At 55.5% G+C, this 20,506-nt stretch overlaps 1 protein-coding gene across 1 annotated transcript in view; it reads left to right on the top strand.

Moving 5' to 3' along the window:
* Positions 1 to 18,231, top strand: part of EPHA8 (EPH receptor A8) — a 51,528-nt gene extending 33,297 nt beyond the window's left edge. The window contains exons 4-17 of the mRNA XM_014278828.3: positions 2,212 to 2,367; positions 3,215 to 3,550; positions 6,258 to 6,382; positions 6,561 to 6,723; positions 7,201 to 7,297; positions 7,943 to 8,010; positions 8,542 to 8,667; positions 9,514 to 9,699; positions 10,323 to 10,384; positions 10,769 to 10,978; positions 13,352 to 13,501; positions 14,718 to 14,908; positions 15,305 to 15,460; positions 16,846 to 18,231. Of these exons, the coding sequence (XP_014134303.2) occupies positions 2,212 to 2,367; positions 3,215 to 3,550; positions 6,258 to 6,382; positions 6,561 to 6,723; positions 7,201 to 7,297; positions 7,943 to 8,010; positions 8,542 to 8,667; positions 9,514 to 9,699; positions 10,323 to 10,384; positions 10,769 to 10,978; positions 13,352 to 13,501; positions 14,718 to 14,908; positions 15,305 to 15,460; positions 16,846 to 16,960 (2,141 nt within the window). The 3' untranslated portion in view covers positions 16,961 to 18,231. The remainder of the gene's footprint in view (positions 1 to 2,211; positions 2,368 to 3,214; positions 3,551 to 6,257; positions 6,383 to 6,560; positions 6,724 to 7,200; positions 7,298 to 7,942; positions 8,011 to 8,541; positions 8,668 to 9,513; positions 9,700 to 10,322; positions 10,385 to 10,768; positions 10,979 to 13,351; positions 13,502 to 14,717; positions 14,909 to 15,304; positions 15,461 to 16,845) is intronic.
* Positions 18,232 to 20,506: the final 2,275 nt, after the last annotated feature.

Genomic DNA, 20,506 nt, shown 5'->3' with positions numbered 1-20,506 from the left:
GTAGACTGTGCTCATGCTGCATTTTCATCCTTTTCCACAGGGAAAAGCTGGGAACTTTTCTTTCTTAAAGATTTGCTGGTTCCGCCCACCCCCCCCCCCCCCCCCCCCAGCTAGCTACCTCCCAGATTTGTCCCCACCTGAGAACAGGGTGTGCCAGCACTCATCTCAGCCTTACACCCCAAACCAAGGGGTGGAACACTGGAGGGTGTTGCAGTGTTAGGCAGAGGGCACCTGGTAACGGCAGAGCATCCCTGCTTCTCTTGACGTGTGGCATCATGAGGACCAGTCAGCACCAGGGTTTAGCAAATGTCCCAGGCTGTCCTTGGTGCAGCTGGCTGGGGACAGCACACCCCCTCTCCCAGCTCTGTCTTTCCTCTGTTCTTTCCTCTTCTGCTGCCTCTGAGGAGGTGAAAGGAGTCGAGAGAGCTGGGGAGCAAAGCCAGCCCCAGGCCGCTGCAATTTCCTTGTGAGTCCCATCTGCCTTCCCTCGCATCCCCATGTCTGGGCATTTCTGCTCCTTGCTCTGATGCCCTTTGGGAAGTGGAGAAGCAGGAATTTAGGAACAAACTCTGGAACTTCTGGAGGAACAAACTCTGGAACTGCTGGCCTTTGCTTTTTCCAGCCTGCTGTACCAAAATGTGAGACCAGTCCACGATACCAGCATCTCTGGCACATGCAGCACGCGTACATCCCTCTGCTGGTATTGCTTCCCTGACTTTAAAGTAGCCTTTGGTGCAAAACTGCCCCAGAAACTGGTGACAGGGTCTGAAGAGGGACTAGCAAGCCATCAGGGATGTGTGTGGCTGGAGCACTGCCTTCAGCTGCCATTGCTGGTCAGCAGCTTAGTTATAAAGAGGCTGTTGTATCACTGTGTACGTTGGTAGCAGTCAGTCTGGGGAGATCAGTGGCAAGGAAAGGGAGTGTTATTAATAAGAAAACAAATCAGCACCTAGAAGCAGAACAGACAGCACAGAGGGACCCAGACCACCAGGGATACTGGATCACAAACAAAACTCTTCTACATGTTTGGAAGAAAAATTGAGGCTGTATGTAGAGCTGGCCACTGGGGGTAAAGACAGGAAAATGAAGGTATTACTACCTCAGCAGGGAAAAACAGAAATGAGTCAGAGCCAGAAATAATGCTTGAATCACTGGAACTGGTCCTAGAAGTAGTTGATGAATACGGGGACCCAGACAGAGCCTGTTTTTCCTTACTTGGAATCAAAATCTGCAAAAGAGGACAGATCCTTCCACCCCCAGACAGATACCTGACATGCCACATGTCACTCTTGAGCTAATCGATTTGCCTAACGCGAGATGAGTTGTTTGTGTGACAAATGAATCACCCGCGGGGCTGCTGGGAGAAGTGGGGGTAGGATGGAGCAGACTGATGCAAGCCCTGGCGTGGGATGAGCGGCTGCTCCTGCCACACAGCCCCCAGCACCAGGAGGAGGGGAAGAAACTGAAGGCGGGTTGTGTTGGTTGTGTTGGTTGTGTTGCTGGAAAAAAAACTCAGGCTGGCTGGTTTGGTCTTGCTGTCCCTCCACCGAGAGCAAACAGCACGCATTTTCCTTTGGTTTGTGCAAGGAAATGTGTTGCTTTGTGCAGCAGCAGCACACCGAGGGGGGTTGCAGGGGGACCTGCACCATGTCCCAAGTGTTTTAATTCTTCAAGTTGCCCATGTGGGTGCCCTTGGGTGTCTGGGCGCACCCAGCATGTGTAGCATGGTGACCACTGTGAGGTGAGGACTGTGCTGTAAATTTGCCCAGTAAATGATGGTTCTTAGAAGAGTTTACAAGGTGATTTCCAGTGCTGCCTGGTTTGAGCTTCCAAGCGTTCTCTGCCCTGGGCCAGAGGGGTGGCTGCAGGAGGGAGAGCTCTGGGCACCGATCAAGGAAAGCACCTCAAGCTTTGCAGCCAGCTCACAAAAAGCAGAAACAACCAAGTCTGCTTGTGAAACAGTGGAGAACAGGTACCAGCATGGCAAGAAGTACAGCCTGGGGGAGAGACAAAAGCAGTTTTCACAGAGCCCGGTTTCCAGCTGGACAGCTGGAGGGGGGCTCACCCAGCACTGGGGGGAGGGCTGGCTCCCATGCTCTGGGATGGGGGTGAGAGCGGGGTGCAGCTTTGTGCTGGCGGGGTCTGCCAGGCCATGGCATGCACCTCATCCAGGCGCATCCCTCTGACCTCTGCCCCTTCCCTCCTCTGCAGCCTGCCAGCTGGGATTCTACAAGTCAGCCCCTGGGGACCAGCTCTGTGCAAAGTGCCCCTTGCACAGCCACTCGGAGAGCCGGGCAGCCCGCGTGTGCCGCTGCGACAGCAGCTTCTACAGGGCGGTGCAGGACCCCCCCTCAGCCGCCTGCACGCGTGAGTACCCCCGCTGCCCAGGTCTGTGCTGTGGTGGGGCAGGCATCATGTTCTGACCCAGCAGATGCTCCCTGGCAGAGAGCAGCATGCACCATTGCCTCTGTGCACACTGCCCCGTGCACTGCAGCAGCCTTTCAACCCCAGGACACCCTTTGGCACATGGGATGGGACCCTCTTAGCTGCACTCCCCCACTGCCCTCTGTCTCATCCTCAGGTGTTGCTGTGCTCTCTGTTGCTGTGGGGGAACAGTGGCACCAGGGTTTGTCATATGGGTTCTGCTCAGCCCTCTGCAATATGCTGCTCTGAGGGGCATCCCCAGAGGAGTCCTCTCTGTACTGGGTCCAGCAGGGCAGAAAGGTGTGGGGCTGCTAGCTGAAACCAGGGTGAAAGACAGGTCAGCAACATCTGACTTGTGTTTCCCTAGGGGATATCCACCCCGGATTGCTAATCTCCCCAGGAGATGCGGGTTTACCCTTCCCTTCAGATGAGCAGGTCCTGTCCTCCACTGTCCAGCCCATCATACACCTTGGCTCTTCCCCCAAAATCTTCATGCATCGCCATCGCTTCCTGCTTCCCCCAGACAAACACCAGCTCTTGCCTGCCTGGCATTTGGCATCCTGATCCAGAGCATCTTACCTCCATGACATTTCACCCTGAGACCCGTCTGTGTCTTTGCTGTCTTCTCTTTGGAGCATTTTCCCCTCTGGGCAGCCCTGTGCTCCCTGTAGCATCATACATACGCGCAGGTACATGCTGCCCAAGATGCATCTCCCCATGGGTCCTCACCCTACCAGTCCTGATACCTTCAGCAGCCCCCGCTCTGCCTGACCCTCTGCTTCTTTTCCAGGCCCCCCCTCTGCTCCCGTCAACCTGATCTCCAGTGTAAACGGCACCTCGGTGACACTGGAGTGGGGCCCACCCCTGGACAAGGGGGGACGCGCTGATATCGTGTACAACGTGGTCTGCAGGCGCTGTGCGGGGGACGCTGGCCAGTGCGAGGCGTGTGGCAGTGGGATCCGCTTTTTGCCCCAGCAGATGAGCCTGGTGCAGGGAGCACTGACGGTCACCAACCTCCTGGCCCACACCAACTACTCCTTTTGGGTGGAGGCTGTCAACGGTGTCTCTGACCTCAGCCTGGAGTCCCGGAGAGCTGCAGTTGCCAACATCACGACAAACCAGGCAGGTAGGAGGAGCAGACACCCCCCCTCAGGCTTTGCCTGCACGGGTGTTGCTGATGTAGCTCCGACATTGCCCCAGCCAGTATCTGCAGGAGCCACAACCTGCCCTAGCAGCCAAGGGCTGGTTTGGTGATGGGCATGAGACACCCACGAGGGCTGACCCCTGTCCTCTCTGCTGATGAAGGTAGGTTCAGGGAGCTGGGTTGGGTTGGAGACAAGCTACTGCCCAAGGCAACCCTTACCCTTCTCTGGTTCACCGTTGCTCGTCATCCTTTTCTTCCACTTCAGCCTGTAACTGCTGGCGGAGGCTCCTTTTCTGTAGGAGACGGGGGACACAGAGAACACTTGTTTATTGACAGGAACACTAAACAGAACACGAATCTTTCAGGCTCTTCCTTCAGCCTTCTGTCCCTTTCCAAGGGGCCAAGCCATAGTTCATCCTCTGCTCTTAACTTGTAGAGGAATTATAGGGGAATGAAGGCAGGTTAATTAACATTGATAATATACAGCTGTGGGCTGGCTTCAGGGGCGGTGGGTTGGCTGACGTGGATAAGGTGCTGCTGTGGCTGGTTCCTGCTAAGTAGTTAAATAGCTCTGAAGGGCATGGAGGAGGACCTCTGGATGGAGAGAGGCCTGGAGGAAGCAGCGGGAGGAGAGTGAGAGCCAGCCCTGGGTGGAGGAGAGACAAGGAGAAGGATGCAGCAGAGGCAAGAAGCAGGGTGGACTGGCCTGAAGAGGATGAAGAAACAGCACGAGCAGTAGATGACCTTGTGAAACCTTGTGGGGCATTGGTGGCTGTGCTAGGGCAAGGTGTGCTAACTAGTTATTGAAGTTAACCTGGGATGTGATGGTAAAAGCCTTGTTGCAGCCTACTAGTTTGCTAGTGCTGCGACATTAACTCACCCTGATGCCAGGCCCTGGCAAGTGACAGCAATTTTTGCTGGGAAAAGTCTCTCCTGTGCACATCTCATCTTTGCAAATCCCTTGCTGTGAAATGCTCTCTCCTAGGAGGTACCTCTGAGCAATGCTCTAGCCCAGCTGGGCTAGGACCTCGCTCCAGGGTCATCTGGGCATCTCCCCATTGCAGAGCCCAGCCAAGCCCCTTTCCATGGAGCGTGCTGCGTGGGCAGAGGGGACAGGGCAGGGCCTGACCCTCCTTGTTAATCCTCCCCATTGGAAATGAGCCCACAGGAGCCCCTTGTGATGCTGAGCCCCTTCTGCTCTCATAGCAGTGGTGCCAGCAGGAGAAACCTGGGAGCCTCGCTGGGTTAGCTCATGGCTGGCAGGAGAACAAGGCCCTTTTGTTCCTAGTGCCTGCCCATAGTGCTCCTTCAGCCCTCTCCAAACAGCTCAGTCCCACTGGCTTCCCTCCTGCATGAGTCCTCCTAGCGCTGACAAGCAGCATCAGCCTGGTGCCTTGAAGGGGGATGCTCTCGGGAAGGGCTGAATATTCTCATTTCAACCTCTCTGGTGGAAAGTGGATGCTGGGCAGTGAAACCAGCGGGGCTGGGAAGTTAGTAGTGACTGAAGTTCAGATGCTGTGCCTGCATGGTGCTCCAGCTGCTGCCCACCACAGAGTATCGCTGCCCACCAGAAGGGGCTGAGGGAGACCAACAGTACTGCACAGGGTGGCTTGCCCATGCTGGGTGCTGGTTGCTATTGTGTGTCCCCCCCAGCCCCAGGTGGCTGAGCGGGGCAGGAGTGGCCGAAGCAGAGATGCCCTGGGGCTGTTTGGAGAGGTGGGGTTGCATGTGCCCATGGGGTTTTGCTGATTCCCACCATCCCACCCTGACCCAGCTCTCTGACGTCCTGTGTCCCAACAGTGATTTCTGCTTCTCAGAGGAGCCAGCCCAAAGATGAACAGAGCTGAAAGTGCTACCTTTCAGTCCTGGGTGCCCTGCTGCTGCTGCAGCCTCTGTGCTACTCCGATGACACCCCTGAGCTGCAGCCACGGCAGATGGCAGCTCCGTCTTCCCCAAAGCTGCCACATACCCTTTTTCACCCAGCAGTTAGGGTCACAGGTGGTGCCTGAACCCTCTCCATGAGTTCATGGTTATGGAGATGGGTCTCCATGAGGACCCAGTGGCTGTGCCTGGCCATTGCAGCATCCACCACACATCCTAGGGTCCTTCCAGGAGGGATTTTTCCAGCAGGAAAAAAGGCCATTGAGCTGGCTCCCCCAGCTGCAACAGCTCCAGTTCAGGAATGGCAGGTAAAGACTGATTCACAGGCTCCCAACTCAGGCCCAGGTAGATGACAAGTATCTCAGGGCAGGAGACCACCCCCAGGGCACCTTTAGACTGATGCTCAGTCCCTGATCACCCCTCTGGGCAATTACCCTCTCTCCCCCTTACCCAGGTGGTGCAGGGGGGTCAGGGTCTTTCTGGGGTCTCTACAGCCTCCTTTCTGGCTCTGGATCAAAGCCTGTCCCCTCCTGCCTATGCTGGGACAGTGCCCTCCTCTTTAATCTCCTCAGTGCCTGCTCGCTCCATGGGAAAGAGATTGAGGCAACTGAAGCGAATAAAATCTGTTTGCAAGCCCCTTTACAGCACTCATCTCCACATGGCTTTAATTAAAACAGAAACATGGTCTAAACCAGGGGTCCTGCCTGGGGCTCCAGCTCCTCCCTTCCCTGCTGCTGTGTCCTGCTGCTCCCACCCATGCAGGACCCCCGCCAGCAGGCACCTAACACTCTGCTGTCTGCATCCCCAGCCCCGTCCCAGGTGGTGGTGGTCCACCAGGAGAGCACGGGCCAGAACAGCGTCACCTTGCTGTGGCAAGAGCCAGACCAGCCCAATGGCATCATCCTGGAGTATGAGATCAAGTACTATGAGAAGGTAACGCTGAGCTGAGTGCCGCAGAGCGGTCCCAGCGTGGCAGATTTAGATGGGGGCATGATGGTTTAAATCCTGCTGGTACAATTGCTGCTATCAGCCAGCACAAAGGACCATTTTGGAAGACTGTGGTTGCTGTGCTGATGCAGCAAGGTTTTTTTGGTGGTGTTTTTTTCCTCAGGACAAGGAAATGCAGAGCTATTCGACACTGAAATCCAAGGGCACCACTGCCACCATCTCTGGGCTCAAGCCTGCAACCCGCTACATTTTCCAGGTTCGGGCTCGCACTTCTGCTGGCTGCGGGAGGTTCAGTCAGACTGTGGAGGTGGAAACGGGGAAGCCAGGTGAGTGTGTGCAGCTGTGGGATGTGGGAAGTGTGGGGTAGGGAGCATGGGGGTGGTGATGCCCTTCTCCCTGGCCGTTGTTCTTCTGCCACACAGGGAGTGAGGCTGGAGGCATGTCTCCTGCAGTTTCAGCCTGCAGGGCTTGCTTGGCCTTGCCCTCCTGAGATGTGCTAATACATTAGAAAGAAGAGGGAGGAAGGACATAGCAGTTAGGGCAGAAAAGACTGAAGAAGAGGTCCTGAGGCTCCAGGCTCCTCTGTGCACTGGTTTGCTGTATCACCATGGCTTTCCCAGATCTGTGCTTGGTTTCCCTGTGTGTAAACGGTCCCTGTACACTAGGAGAGCCCAAAAGCTAGGCTGGATGGGGGATGGCACTTTATCTTTGAAGACCATGACCCCACCAGGGTAGGGAAGTTCCTGAGCTCAGCAAAGTGCTCCCTACTCCAGCTCTCCTCGTTCCTATCCTGCTTCTTCCAGTCTCTCTCCGGTACGACACAATGACAATCGTCTGGATCTGCCTGACACTCATCACTGGCCTTGTTGCGTTGTTGGTGGTCCTGATCTGCAAGAAGAGGTAAGTGTTTTCTGGAGGTCAGGGCAGCTTGTCACCAAGTGGGGCAGGAGGGATGGGAGAGCTTGGGTGCAACTTTTCTCCTCTCAGTTTGCCCAGAGTATCCGTAGGTCAGGGGTTAAGAAGCAACCAAGAGACTTTGTTTAGGGGTCACCCTGCCTCCACTTTCCCTGAGGCAAAGCCAATCTCCAGACCTTCCCTTAATGCCACCAGGCTGAATAGCAGTAGTGACACCAACAGTGATAGCCATAGCAATACCAGTACCAGCACAAGGGCTGACTGGATGGGCTAGGGGGAGTGGAGACAGCTCTTCTCCATCAAAAAGAGCCAAGAGGGACTGTGTGTGCTACATCTCAGCATGGCTGAGCCAGGCATGTGGAGCACACATGCCATTGCCCAGAGCAGACCGAAGGGCTGCAGCTTTTAGAGCTGCCAAGCCTTGGAGAGCACCTGGAAAGTATCTTGCTCCAGGCCAAAGTGTCTGTCCAGCAAGATGCGGGGATGCAGCTGGTGGAGGACCAGGTGTTAGCTCCAGCTCCTCCTGGGCTGCCTACAGCCCTGCATGCACCGCCTTCCACCCTGCTTTTGGGTTGCTTGTGAGAGTGAGGGATGGGCACACCTCTTCTGACCCTTGTGTCCCCATGGCAGGCACTGTGGGTACAGCAAAGCTTTCCAGGACTCCGATGAGGAGAAGATGCATTATCAGAATGGGCAAGGTAGGAACCCCCCTGCTGCTGCTCCTGGGGTGTGAGGGATCTCAGCCCTGTGGATGGACAGGGACCTCCTGGCACTGCTGTGGTTTCCAGAGGTGAGGGGCTTGACCACTGCCTGCTTCTGGGGATGCGTCTAGGAGAGCTGAGCAGGAGCTCTGATCCCAGGGGCAGCCTGGTAATGGGGTTGAAGGGTTGTACAGCGTGAGATAAGACTGTGGCAGGTTCCTCCCAGACACCAGCAGGCCTGAAGAGTAGAAAATTCATCACAGGTGAGGGGTGGGAGCAGGGGGGTGATGCTGAGGGACAATCACATGGAGGAGACCTGGGTAGCCATGTCCTGGCCTGCTCTGAGGACACTACTATGCCAAAGAGCACCTTAGATTTCCTTGGAGCTGCAGCCTCTGTGGCTCCTCAGCATGTCAACCCAAGAAGTCCTGCCCCTGCCCATCCTCTGCCCAGCTGCTGGGTGCCCCTACTTGTCAGCAAGGCTGCTTGAAAGAGCTTACCTCCTCTCTCCCTTTTGAAACCCGGCAGTGAAATTCCCCGAGTCCAAGTTCTATGTGGATCCCCACACATACGAGGACCCCTGCCAAGCCGTGCATGAGTTCACCCGTGAAATCGAGGCCTCCCGGATCAAGATTGAGAAGGTCATTGGGTCTGGTGAGTCCCTGGGCCAGGCTGCCTCTTTGCATCTGCTCAGGGCAATTCATGGCCTGAGGTTGTGCCGTCCTCGTGGCTCACTGGGACCGTAGCAGGCTGTGCAGCACTGGCACAGCGTTCCACCAGGGCTTCAGCTGCTCCTTATCCTTCTGAGTCAAACTCATGGAGACACTGGGATTTTTTTAGGTTTTTGGATTGTTTTTTTTTTTGGTGCATGAAATAAACTCTTTGGAGGCAGCCTGGTGCAGAGGGTTGCTGTCAGCCAGCGTGGCACTGACAGCTCAGGCTGACACAGCAGATGGCTCAGCCTGTCCTGCATGGGTGCTCCAACGTGGCCACCCTGCTTGGAAAGCTCAGAGCAAGTGGCTGGGGTGACAAGATGCAAATGGAATTCTAAGGAAAAATGGTAAATTTTCAGAACAAAAGGGATTTTTGCATAGGAGCAGGGACTTGCAGGGAAGCACAGGGCAGAGACAGAGCAGGAACTTCACCAGCAGCACCCCAAGGGCTTACCCCTGAGCAGCATTAGGAAGCGTGGCTGAGAGACATCCCTGCTGCTTTAAGAGACTCCCAAATTTGTTCATTAAAAGTGGTAAAGCGAGGGCCACTGTAATCACCACTCTAGGCCCACCGCCTTCAGTAAAAGGCAGCAGAGAACTGGTTTCTGCTATTTCTGCCCAGTTCCCAGACGTGGCACGAGTACTTTCTGTACTCGGAGAGCCCAGGAATCCTGAGGGGCTGGAGCATGCTGTGAGCATCCCAGCAGACTGGGTGATCCCTGGTGCTGGTGAGTCAGCGCAAGAAGCTGAGGAGCTCCCCATGCCCTCATCTTCCCTTGCCTTGCAGGGGAGTCGGGAGAGGTGTGCTACGGCCGCCTGAAGCTGCCGGGGAAGAGGGAGATTCCCGTAGCCATCAAGGCACTGAAAGCAGGCTACACGGAGAAGCAGAGACGGGACTTCCTGAGCGAAGCCAGCATCATGGCACAGTTCGACCATCCCAACGTCATCCACCTGGAGGGGGTGGTGACCAGGAGTATGTGGCTGGCAGGGATGGGATGCTACGGTGGGGCAGAACTGGGCAGCATCTCCCTGTGGGCACCCTGGGAGACGGGGGTCAGGGCTCACTTTGGGTGCGCTCCATCCTTCAGCTGCCCTGGTTGCTGGGTCATCAGATGTCCATTTAGCCAGGGTCACCTCCATCCCACCCCCTCGCCTTCTCTTACAGGACAAACTTTCCACGTGGCAGTTCCCCACCTTGCTCCGCATTGTGCCCCAGGTCAGGTTCATCAGTTTAGGAGATGTCCTACCCATTAGCATTTATTTTAAAGGCTGTCTGTATTAAATCATTACTTGAAGTCTTCCTCCAAAAAGGCACATTCTGATGCAAAGCGGTATGCTAATGGCATGCAGATTTCAGCAGGATAATGAAGCTGACCTAGCCACATCAATAGCACTTGGAGGGAGGGGTAAGCTTCAGGTTTATTGCCACATCCCCACTGTTGTCCCTGTCCTGCGTGGTGCAGGGGTGAGACGGCTCTGCAGGGCTGCGGGAGATCCACAGGCCTGGATTCATGTCTCTCCAAGCAAAAGCCTGGCACTGGGCTTCCCGGAGGAAGGTGACTTCTCTGCTAACTTGACCTCCCTTGTCTTCTGCAGGCAAATTGGTAATGATTGTTACTGAATACATGGAGAACGGCTCGCTAGACACCTTCCTCAGGGTAAGGAGCTCTTTTGTGTTTTTATTCATTGCACATCCCCCTGGGCTATGTGGCTGGAGGAGAGGCTGGTTCCTGCTTCTCAGCCTCACGGCCACTGCAACCCCTGTACCGGAGTGTGTGCTCAGGGCTGTCACCTCTCCAGCATCCAGGGCATCTCAGCCAGCTCCCCAGCGTGGCACTGCAAAGGCAGGGACACCTGCCTGAGTGACATGTCCGAGGCACTGGGAGGGCTGGAAGGGGGCTGGGGAGGCAGAAGAGTGGGGCTGTGGTTAGAGGAGGTACTAAGCCAAAGACGAGAGGTACCAGGGCGTTAGTTTAACAAAGGCAGCATTTCTAGGATGCTGGTGGAAACCACAAATGAACTCTGGGTTATTTTCTTTCTAGAAACGTGATGGGCAGTTTACCATCATCCAGCTGGTGGGCATGTTGCGTGGCATCGGAGCGGGTATGAGGTACCTGTCTGACCTGGGCTATGTGCACCGGGACCTGGCTGCCCGCAACATCCTGGTGAACAGCAACCTGGTCTGCAAAGTGTCTGATTTTGGCCTCTCACGCATCCTGGAGGATGACCCCGATGCCGCGTACACCACCACGGTGCGTGGCTCCTAGCATTGCAGTCTTGGTGACCCTTACTGATAGTGACTGTGGTGGGAGAGTCGGACACTGTCAAGCTAGGCAGGGCAGGAATGGAGCTAGTCACCTTGCTGTTGATACCTGAACCAAGAGCATGAACACAAAGAGCTTCTGAGCCTTCATGCATTGTCCTTCATGCAAGGACATCCCAACGCTGAAGTGTGAAGTAAAAATAAGAGAAGCAGGGCAGGAGAGCAGGGAGCTCATCAAACCTCCCCAGCCAACAGCTCCCGTGGGCACGCATGGCCCACTGCACAGGGATGCTCCCACGTCCCCGTTGGAGCCCTTCCCTAGACTGTGTAGCTCCATCCATGTCTTCAGTTGTCCTAGGGCCGTTGGGCAGTAGGTGGGTGTTACAATACGCTCCCCAGTGGTGTGGCCACACACTAGTTTTTCCATATGACTTTTCCTCATTCAGAGGTGTGGAAAGGGCAGCAATTGGCTTTGCAACGTAAGCAATTTTGGTTTAATGTAGAATACTTTCATCTGTGAAGCCATTTTAAGATTTTTCTGGATAACCTGGCAGCCTTAGAGCTTGGTGTGCTCATCCACTGGAGGTCCTCAGAGGCAAAATGAGGGAATGTTCTCTTTTTGCTCCTCTCTGGCCATGAAAGGCATTAGTGTGCTCCACAGGCACACCTCTGGCTGGGAAAATGTGGTGGATAGATGATTCCTGATGCAGGCCAGTTTGAAGCTGCAGCTGAGGAGTCTGAGCATCATTTTTCAGAAGGACCGAGGCTAGAGAAGCAGAAAGAGCTTCAGGTTGCTTTGCAGTAGCTGATGGCAATGCAGAGCATGGCCCAAAGTGGTTGCAGCTCTGAGGGATGAGTGCACAGTGGCCCATCCTGAAGAACATGGCCTTCAGCTCTTGGCTTGACTTCAGCAAAGTGGAAAGTGAGCCAAAAAGAGTCCTGTGTGTCTTTGCATTCAGCTGCTCCCTTTGGTATCTCAAGAAATCACTTGATATTCCAGATCCTTTAATTTTGGGGAAGGTTCCTGCTGCTTGGTTCAAGTACAGCATCTTCCACATCTTGGCTTTGGGACTCCCAGAGGAATGGTAAGAAGGGGCCCAAGGTCAGCTAGGGCTTGCTGATGTCGAAGCAGCCTATCTCCCTGTCTGTGGCCTACAGACACACACATAGTCTGCCCTTTGTCCCACCGAGCCAGCCTCTGAGCTTTCCCTAATCTGAGTTTTTTCCCACTCTTTGTGCACAAGTTTCCAGGGACAGTATGTCGGTGGCCACACTGGGTCAGGAAGGTGACCTGAGTGACCAGAGCTCATGTATTAACCTACCTGCTGACCCTTTTCAATCCTGCCCAGTTTCCAGGGATGCTGTCTCATGTCCCCCCTATGAGGGCAAGCAGGAAGGTCACTAGAGGATGGAGCAGCCACCAGGAATGTCACAAACAGAGTCTTTGAGACATCTTGGCACAGTGAAACCCACCAGAGCTGGTTGCTTGGAGGAAGACTAGGTGCAGTGTGGACAGAGCTGAAGCTCAAGGGTGCAGCGACAGGATCAAGAGCATGAGATCTCTGGTGAGGTCTCAGGGTATCCTGAAAATGAGGGTACTTTCTTGTTCAGAAACTTGTGATAAGATGGTATCCTGTGTTCCGCCTCTGTTGTCCTCGACCTGCTCAGGGTATTACTTCCCCACAGGACACATCATTCATCTTCAGTCCCCATCAAAGGAGTGTGCCAGAGCAGGCAGGACTCGGGGGGAGGCAACTTTCCCTAGACAGGAATACCTGAAAGCTCTTCCCAGGCACATCGTGCTTACCCTAGCTGGTCTGGGAAACACACCCTACACCACAACTTCCCTCTTCAGAGGGCTGGCAACTACATTTCCAGCTTAAACGTATCCATAGCCTATATATTTCTGGTTTTTGTCAGCATGGTCCTTTAATTGAACAAGTCCTCCTGTTCAGTGCTTGCCTGCCAGAGTGGTAATGGACAGGGAGCACATGCCATCACTCTCCTTGTCTGCTCAAGTCAGGCTCTCTGCTTGTGCTCTGTGCTGTTGCAGTCTAGTAGCCCTCGGTCCCACTTCATCACTTTGAATTCCTCTCTCTTCAACACCGAGGGCCAGAGGCGTGCATGAAGATGACCTTGCAAAACAGCACAGCTTTCTCCTTGCTTTACTGGAATCACCTTGAAGTCATCCTTCAGGTACACCTCTAGGCATATCTTGTGCAAACTGCCTCCTCAGTCCTTTCCAGAAGATGCCATCCCAGTGTATCACTTGTCCAACATGCTGTCCCAGCTGCAGAGAGGTAGGGGTGCCCGAGCCCTGCATGCTCTGAGCCTCCACTGTCGCTCACTTTTTTTTTTTTAGGGGGGGAAGATCCCCATTCGTTGGACGGCTCCGGAGGCCATCGCGTACCGCAAGTTCTCCTCGGCCAGCGATGTGTGGAGCTACGGCATCGTCATGTGGGAGGTGCTGGCTTACGGCGAGCGCCCATACTGGAACATGACCAACCGCGACGTGAGTGGATGCGGGGCAGCATGGTGGCAAGCCTGCCTCTCCTCCTGCCCGCCCCCAGGCCAGCCTAGCGGGGGGGTGGGTGGGAAAAAGGGACCCCGAGAGCAGCCCTTGCCTCTCCTCACATCCCCGCAGCGCTGTGCACGGTGTGCTTGTCCCCTCCGTGGGGACATCAGTGCCCATCACCTCGCTGCGCAGCCTTTCCCCTTGCAGCGCTGCGGCTCCTCCTGGCTGTAGGCACTGTGGATCTCCCCATCCCTGCCTGCTGCTCGGTACAAGCCTTTCTGCTGGCTGGAGAGCTTCAGCACTTGGTGTGTCACCTTTCTCCTTCCCTGGAAGGGGTCAGGGCTGCCCTGGGATCACAGCAGGCTGGCTGCATTAGCCTGCCAGTCCCTTCTGCACCCAGTGCTGCCGGTCCATCCCTCCCACTGCCCAGGGGAGGCTGCTGAGACCTCCAGGCTTCACCACCCAGCAGCAGGCTTTGGGCTTGTCAGAGTTATGTGGAGTCACCTCAAGAGTAGCATAAAAGCTGCAGGAAAATGTAGGTTATATTCCTGGCTACAATGGGAGCAAAATTTCCAAAAGGAGGCAATAAAATTAGTATTTTGACTCTGCAGAACCACAGGGCTCCCTCTTTTTTTTTTTTTTTTCTTTTTTTTTCTCTTTTTTTTTTTTCCTGCCTACAGGGACTATAAGTCTGTCTGCCTTCTCCCTGCTCTGGGAGTCCAGAGAGTCCCTTCTCTCCCTAGTGTTTTTATGATTTTAGAAAGTGGCTTTTGTGACAGCAGGGCAGGGACGCAGTGGCTTACACCGCCTCCTCTGCATGGTCCCTTCGAGCAGGGCTCCCTCCAGCCTTGCTGGTGACAAGCCCTGGCTGTAGAACAACCGAAGGCGAGTGCAGCTCTCGTGGCTTGTCTGTTGGAGGAAAGCTCAGTATTTTAGACCTGTTGGACCACTCACTAATAAATCTGCTGCCATAGCAGTGATTTCTTGTATGTGCGTGGTATCCAGTCTGCTTCTGGCTCTGCACAGAGACTGCTCAAAGCTCGCTGGCAGTTCACATGTCATTTAGCATGAATCTTGTGTACGACCCCCCGTGCTTCCCCATCTGATGGCCCCAGCAGCTCATGCACCAGGAATCTGCCCTGTGTGCCACCGTCTGGGGTGCTGGGAGCCGGGTGAGGGTGCAGCTCCACTTCGGTGTGTGGCTTCCTTCCAGGTCATTAATTCGGTGGAGGAAGGCTACCGCCTGCCTGCCCCCATGGGCTGCCCCACGACGCTGCACCAGCTCATGCTGGATTGCTGGCAGAAGGACCGCAGTGAGAGGCCACGCTTCTCCCAGATTGTCGGCATCCTGGATAAGCTGATCCGCAACCCAGACAACTTGAAGTGCACAGCCACTGTGAACCGGTAAGGGCTGCCTGAGCTGCCACAATGAGCAGGGGTTGACAGCTGGTGCTGGGCACAGCGCGTGGGCTGCAGCAAACGTGGATATTCTTATCCAGCTCTAGCAGCAGTGGCTTCCCCTGCGACCATGGACATGCGTAGGGCCCATGGGTGCAGGTCATCGGGGGCATTGGGACTCATTCTGCACTTTCCTGCCTTGCTCCCACTGTGGCATCCCCACGCCAGGGTCTGGTCAATACGTGCAGCAGTGCCCACGCAGTGATGTGCCTGCCTTCACCAGCCTGCCAGGGCTCTGTCCTGCCCTCAGCTGCAGGCCCACAGGCTCTTGGAGGTGGGCTTCCCAACCTGGCCACCTAGGACTGATACCTCCTGGTCTAACCCCTTCTGTCCTGCTCCCAGGTTTACCCAAACACGCCTTGAGAGGGGTCTCCTTGACCTGGCCAGCTGTCTGACGGTGGAGGACTGGCTGGACTCCATCCGGCTGGGGCACTACCGGGAAAACTTTGCCATGGCAGGGTACTCCTCCCTGGGCATGGTGATGCGCATGGACATCGAGTGAGTACCAGAGAACACACAGCATCGGTTGGGTTGCCCTGCACCGCCCCACTAGCCCCAAAGAGTGACCGTCCTGCCTTGGCTTGCTCGATCTAGTTGGTCCCTGAAGCCAGAGACACAGCCCTTAACAAATGATGTTGAGACCTGGGATGATGTCCAAGGCTGTGCTGACCTCTGGGAGAAAGTGGAGTTGTACTGAGAGGGTGTGAGTACCAAGTCACCTTTGGTGCTCTGTGGTGGCTCTCCAATGTCATCATAGGTTCCTAGGTAATTCAGGTTGCAAGATGCTTCAGGAGGCTGTGTAATCCAACCTCCAGATCAAAGCAAGGTCAGATATGAGGTTGCCATCTCCTTGCACTTCTCACCTTTGTGTCCCCTGAAAAAGGCATGCCTGGACCAGAGCGTGGCTGCGCCATACGGGGCAGCTTCTCTGGGATCACTGGGAAACTACCAGAGCTGGGGGCACCTCAGAGTTTCTTCAAACCCAGTGTGCTGGACTGGCTCCCTGCTCAGTGCAGCTGGGCAGGGAGGCTCCGTCCAGGGCTGTGGTGTGAGTAGAAGGTCACAGCCAAGTGACTAAGGCTGGGTTAAGTAAGGAGAGCTGGGGAAGACATGTCCCATGACCCCTCCTGCTCTGCCACCTGTCTAGGGCATCACCAAAGTGGCTGATGCTTCAAGTGGTACCAGAAAAGATGGCAACTGTACCTGCTCTTACTCTGGGCTTACATTCCCCATCCCTTGGTGTTAGCATCAGTGCCAGGGCTGGCACCAACCTTTTCTACCTATGAGGAGACTTGTTCCCTGTGAAAAGGCATGGAGCTGCTGGACAGTTCCAGTGACGGTGTGTGCCTTGGCTGAGGTGCAGCAGGTAGAGAAGGAGCCTGTGAAAGAGAAGATGGAGAGATGTAGGCTGTCATGTGCATTGATCGGGTGCTGTACTTGGGGCCGTTGCTGTGGGATTGAGCTGATCTTGATCCTTGTTTCTCATGCACATCAGGGAAGCTTTTGAGTGGGGAAGGCTCATCATCCATCCGTCTTTCTGACTGGGTTATCTGAGGACATCTCGCTAAAACTGAATCCAATTTCAGAGAATCGATCTTGTCACCTACTAGCCTGTCAGTGATCCTCCCCCTGCTCCCCCCAGGGCTATCACAGCAGCTGTGTCAGGAGGATGTGCCCAAGGGAATGGCAGCCTCTCTGTCCCTGGCAGGATGCTCCTGGACCTCAGCAGCAGCAGCCTTGTGCTGATGGGCAAGCGGAGAGGAGCCAGGCATGAGGTCCTGGGCTGGTCCATGGGGTGCGCACACAACGGGAGCAGCAGTGTCCCTCCGGGACCCGGCACAGGTACGGTCTGTGGGGTGTCTGACAGTGTCTTTGTTCTCCAGGGACGTTCGGAGTCTGGGCATCACTATGATGGGCCACCAGAAGAAGATCTTGAGCAGCATCCAGGCCATGAGATCTCAGCTGCTGAACACAAATGGCCCCAGGAGGCATCTCTGATCATCAGCTTCGAGGACCCGCATCGGGCATTCCTTAACACTTACCCTGGCAAAGGGGCAGCAGGGTGGTGAGCAGGAAAAGGGGCACCAGACCAGGACCTGGAGCCCTGCCAGCATCTCTTTGATTTCAGTAACAGTGGAAACACAGCTTTCGAGATACCTCGATGGTCCTGCTGCCTCCTTCCCCCATCTGAAGGGGGGAGCAGCTTTCCAAGTGGTCTAGGGACAGGTCATGCCTCTCTCCATCCTCTACCATGTCCCTGTGGGACTGGGGGTCCCCACACAACTATGCAGGACAGGTGGTAACCCCTTCAGCCAGCAGGATGGCCCCAGCTGCACCTGCAGGTGGAGGGGTATCAGATGCAACAGCAATACCAGGAGCAGTGGGAGTGGGTTTGCCATGGCACACAGCTCCTTTGGATCTGACAGCTGGGCAGTTTGTTGGATCTCTGAACTGAGGAGGGCTCCACAGGCTGCCACACAGCAGAGACAGCCCTGCTCCCAGTGCCTCCCAGTTCCAGTGTACTCCAGCCTGGACCTCCTGAACTGCACCAGCCTGCAAGTGACTTCATGGTCCACCTCTACCAAGCCCAGGAAGGCAGGGGACAGAGTACAAGGTGGCAGTGCCAGGAACAGCTGGCTCTGCATGCAGAGGAGACTTCCCCAGCATGGAGGCGAGTTGGCCAGTGTCTGCTATCTGGAGCCTCCAGAAGCCCCAGGGTGCTGCAGGAGGCTATCCACCTCCTGAAGCCACCAGCACCGCTCCTCTTGGATCCACCACCGCATCCCAGGGCAGCTCAGGCATGGCCACAAGCTCGGGTTTCTCCCCCAGCAGAGCAACCATCCTGGCATCTCCCAAAGCTGTACCAGAGCAGAGGGGAGTGGGAGAGTCTGCTTCCATCTCACGTGATGGAGGGACAGAGAGACTTCTGCCCAACTCTGTGTTCTTATATTGCCCTAGAGAAACCCAAGAGCTGTCCCATTACCACGCTATCTGCCTATGCCCAGGGCTGCCATGTCATCTGTAGAGGGGTCCTGAGCAGCATTTCCAGCTGCAGTCACACAGCTCTATGTCTGGGACGGGGGCTCTAGGTAAAGAGGATCTTCAGCACTACCCAGCTGGTGAGCCTCGTGACTGGGAGGTTGGCCTTTCCTCCAAAGCTCTCCTCTCCTCCATAGGAGCATCTTTTTTTGGTAGCCTGGTGCAGAGCAGTGGCCTCCAAAGCCTTGTGGAGCTGGTCTGAGAGGCTGAGCTGGCTGCAGAGATGCAGATGTGCCGGGAGGGGGGGGGGGGGGGGGGGCAGGCTGTGGGCTGGGAAGGTTTCTTTTGGGTGTAAATACAGTTTTCTATGGGTTTGGGAACTGTTTGACTGAAATATGATATTAAGTACACAAAAAAGGTCTCAAAGCACAGAAGCCTCAGCTGTGGGGCTGAACTCACTGCAAAAAAAAAAAATCTGCTGGGAGCGTGGCTGAGGGGGGACGCTGCTGGAGAAGAAGTGCCGGAGGTGAGCCACGCTGACTGCCAGGGACCAGCCTGGCCCACAGCATCCTGTACTTAGCACTGGCACAGTAAATCCAGCATCACTCAAATGCAGGTACTGGTAGGATCTGGCCTGAGGTCTGTTCCTCCCAGTGTTGTTTGGGCACGAGGGGTGGGGTGGGGGGAGGGTTAAAGCCATTTCTCAGCTGCAATAATCCAGGCTAAACTGGCCTTTCCGGGGCTGGCTTAGCTTTCCTTTCAGGGTGCTTATGTCCTGATGGATTCTTTGACTGTGGCGGGCACTTTACTTCTTCCTATGGAAGCTTTTTGTAACGGGGGACAGATGCAATGTGTTGTTTAATTTGTATTGCACCCTGCGTCCTGCACACAGACCCGTTACACCCCCCCTGCAGCCAGCATCATGATGGAGCTCAGCCCAAGCCCTTCAGCACAGGATGGTGGGTGCTGGCCATGGCCTCTCTTCCAGCATTTGGGACTCTCCGGAGGGTGAGTCCATCATGGACGTGGGGAGAGCAGAGGTCAGGCTAGTGTCCACAAAGTCCTTGGGGTTTGCTGGGCAACCCTGGTAACACAGGCTGCAGGGTCCGTGGTCGGGAGCTGCCCGATGGCCACTTGCCACGTGGTTCATGAGTCAGATCCTGCAGCTGGGGGGTCCTTGGGCTGCTCTCAGCTGCAGGGATGGTGGGGCAGAGTTTGCCTTTTATGTTCAGAGTGTGCACCTCCTCCTGGACAATAAAACTCCTTCTTCCCATGGGCCATCTCCTTGCCTGTTACTGTCGCTGTGCTGCGCAGAGCTGCTTTGCCACATGCAGAGGGCATGGGGGCCTCCACGGCTGCTTCAGAGGCACAGGGGGGCTAGCAGTGGGGTGCCCAGCTAGCCACCACTTTCCTCCACTCCAGAAAGCCTCCCACATGTGAAGGATGATCCACATGGGGAGCAGGAGTGTGTGCGATGGGTCCACAGGTGCAGGGAAGGGCTTGCAGGGTCCCTGGGAGGGGGAGGTTGCTGTGCTGCAGGCTGGGAGAAGCCTCTCCAAAACCACCAAGTCATGGCTGTGTAGGAGCACCTCAAGCAGGAGATCATGCAAGCACAAGGTATTTTGCTTGCAGAGGCTCCTCTGAACCTTGGGGGTCTCCTGCAGGTTTTCCCAGACCCAATCTTACCCTCTCCTGGAAACTCAGGAATCTTTTTTTAAAAAAGAAAAATACCCAAGTGAAACCTCAGTCCTCATGCCCTGAAGTCTGAGCTGAAGTATCTTGTAGGTGAGTTTGCAAAACCCTTCTTGTGGGCATTGAGCTGTGGCTCCAGCTGCCTTCCAGTGAAGGAATAACCAGCCTCTGAATCGCAGGGACAAAGACAACACTAGCACTTGCAGGGAAGAAGCGTATTTTTCTTGCCATAGGAAACTAAAAGGGCATCACAGCACAGGGTAGGGTTGGCTCTATCCGTCTCACTGCCTCCTCACCTGTCCCCAGCCTTTGCAGCGGCATCAGGGATGGAGGTGGCCGTCCCCAGGCAATGCAGCCACACTCCACGTCCCCGCTGTGGAGAAAGGCCAGCCTGGCCCATCCAGGGTGCTGTGCAGCCCTGTCCTCCCAGTCCCTCCAGTCCTCCTTGTGCCAGCTGCCTACGTGCTATCCAGTTATCCTGCCAGAGCATCCTTCCTCCCAGTCCCCCCTTTTGCCGTTCTCCCCAGTGACCCATTGCCCACAGCACAGGCCCCCAGACTGGGCAAGCTGCTGCTGGGCAGTCTCCCCAGCACTGAGGACTGAGCTCACAAGCCTTGATCTCCACATTCCCCCTTACATTTCCTAGCCTGCTATTTACCTTTCCTGTCACTGCCACCAGTACCATGGCCGCAGGATGCCTGTGGCTTCTCCTGTTGCTCCTGAGGTGTCCTGTCATAGACCCTTCTCCTTTGCCCATCACCCACCCAAACACATCCTTAGGATCGTGGTCCAGCTTTCTAGTTTGCTGGAGCCTTTATCTGCCAGAGATTTCACAAAATATGGTTGGAAGGGACCTCTAAAGGTCACCTCACT

Source organism: Falco cherrug, chromosome 3 (assembly GCF_023634085.1).
Source record: "Falco cherrug isolate bFalChe1 chromosome 3, bFalChe1.pri, whole genome shotgun sequence".
Classification (NCBI taxonomy): Eukaryota; Metazoa; Chordata; class Aves; order Falconiformes; family Falconidae; genus Falco; species Falco cherrug.
This window is presented reverse-complemented; position numbering and strand designations above follow the sequence as displayed.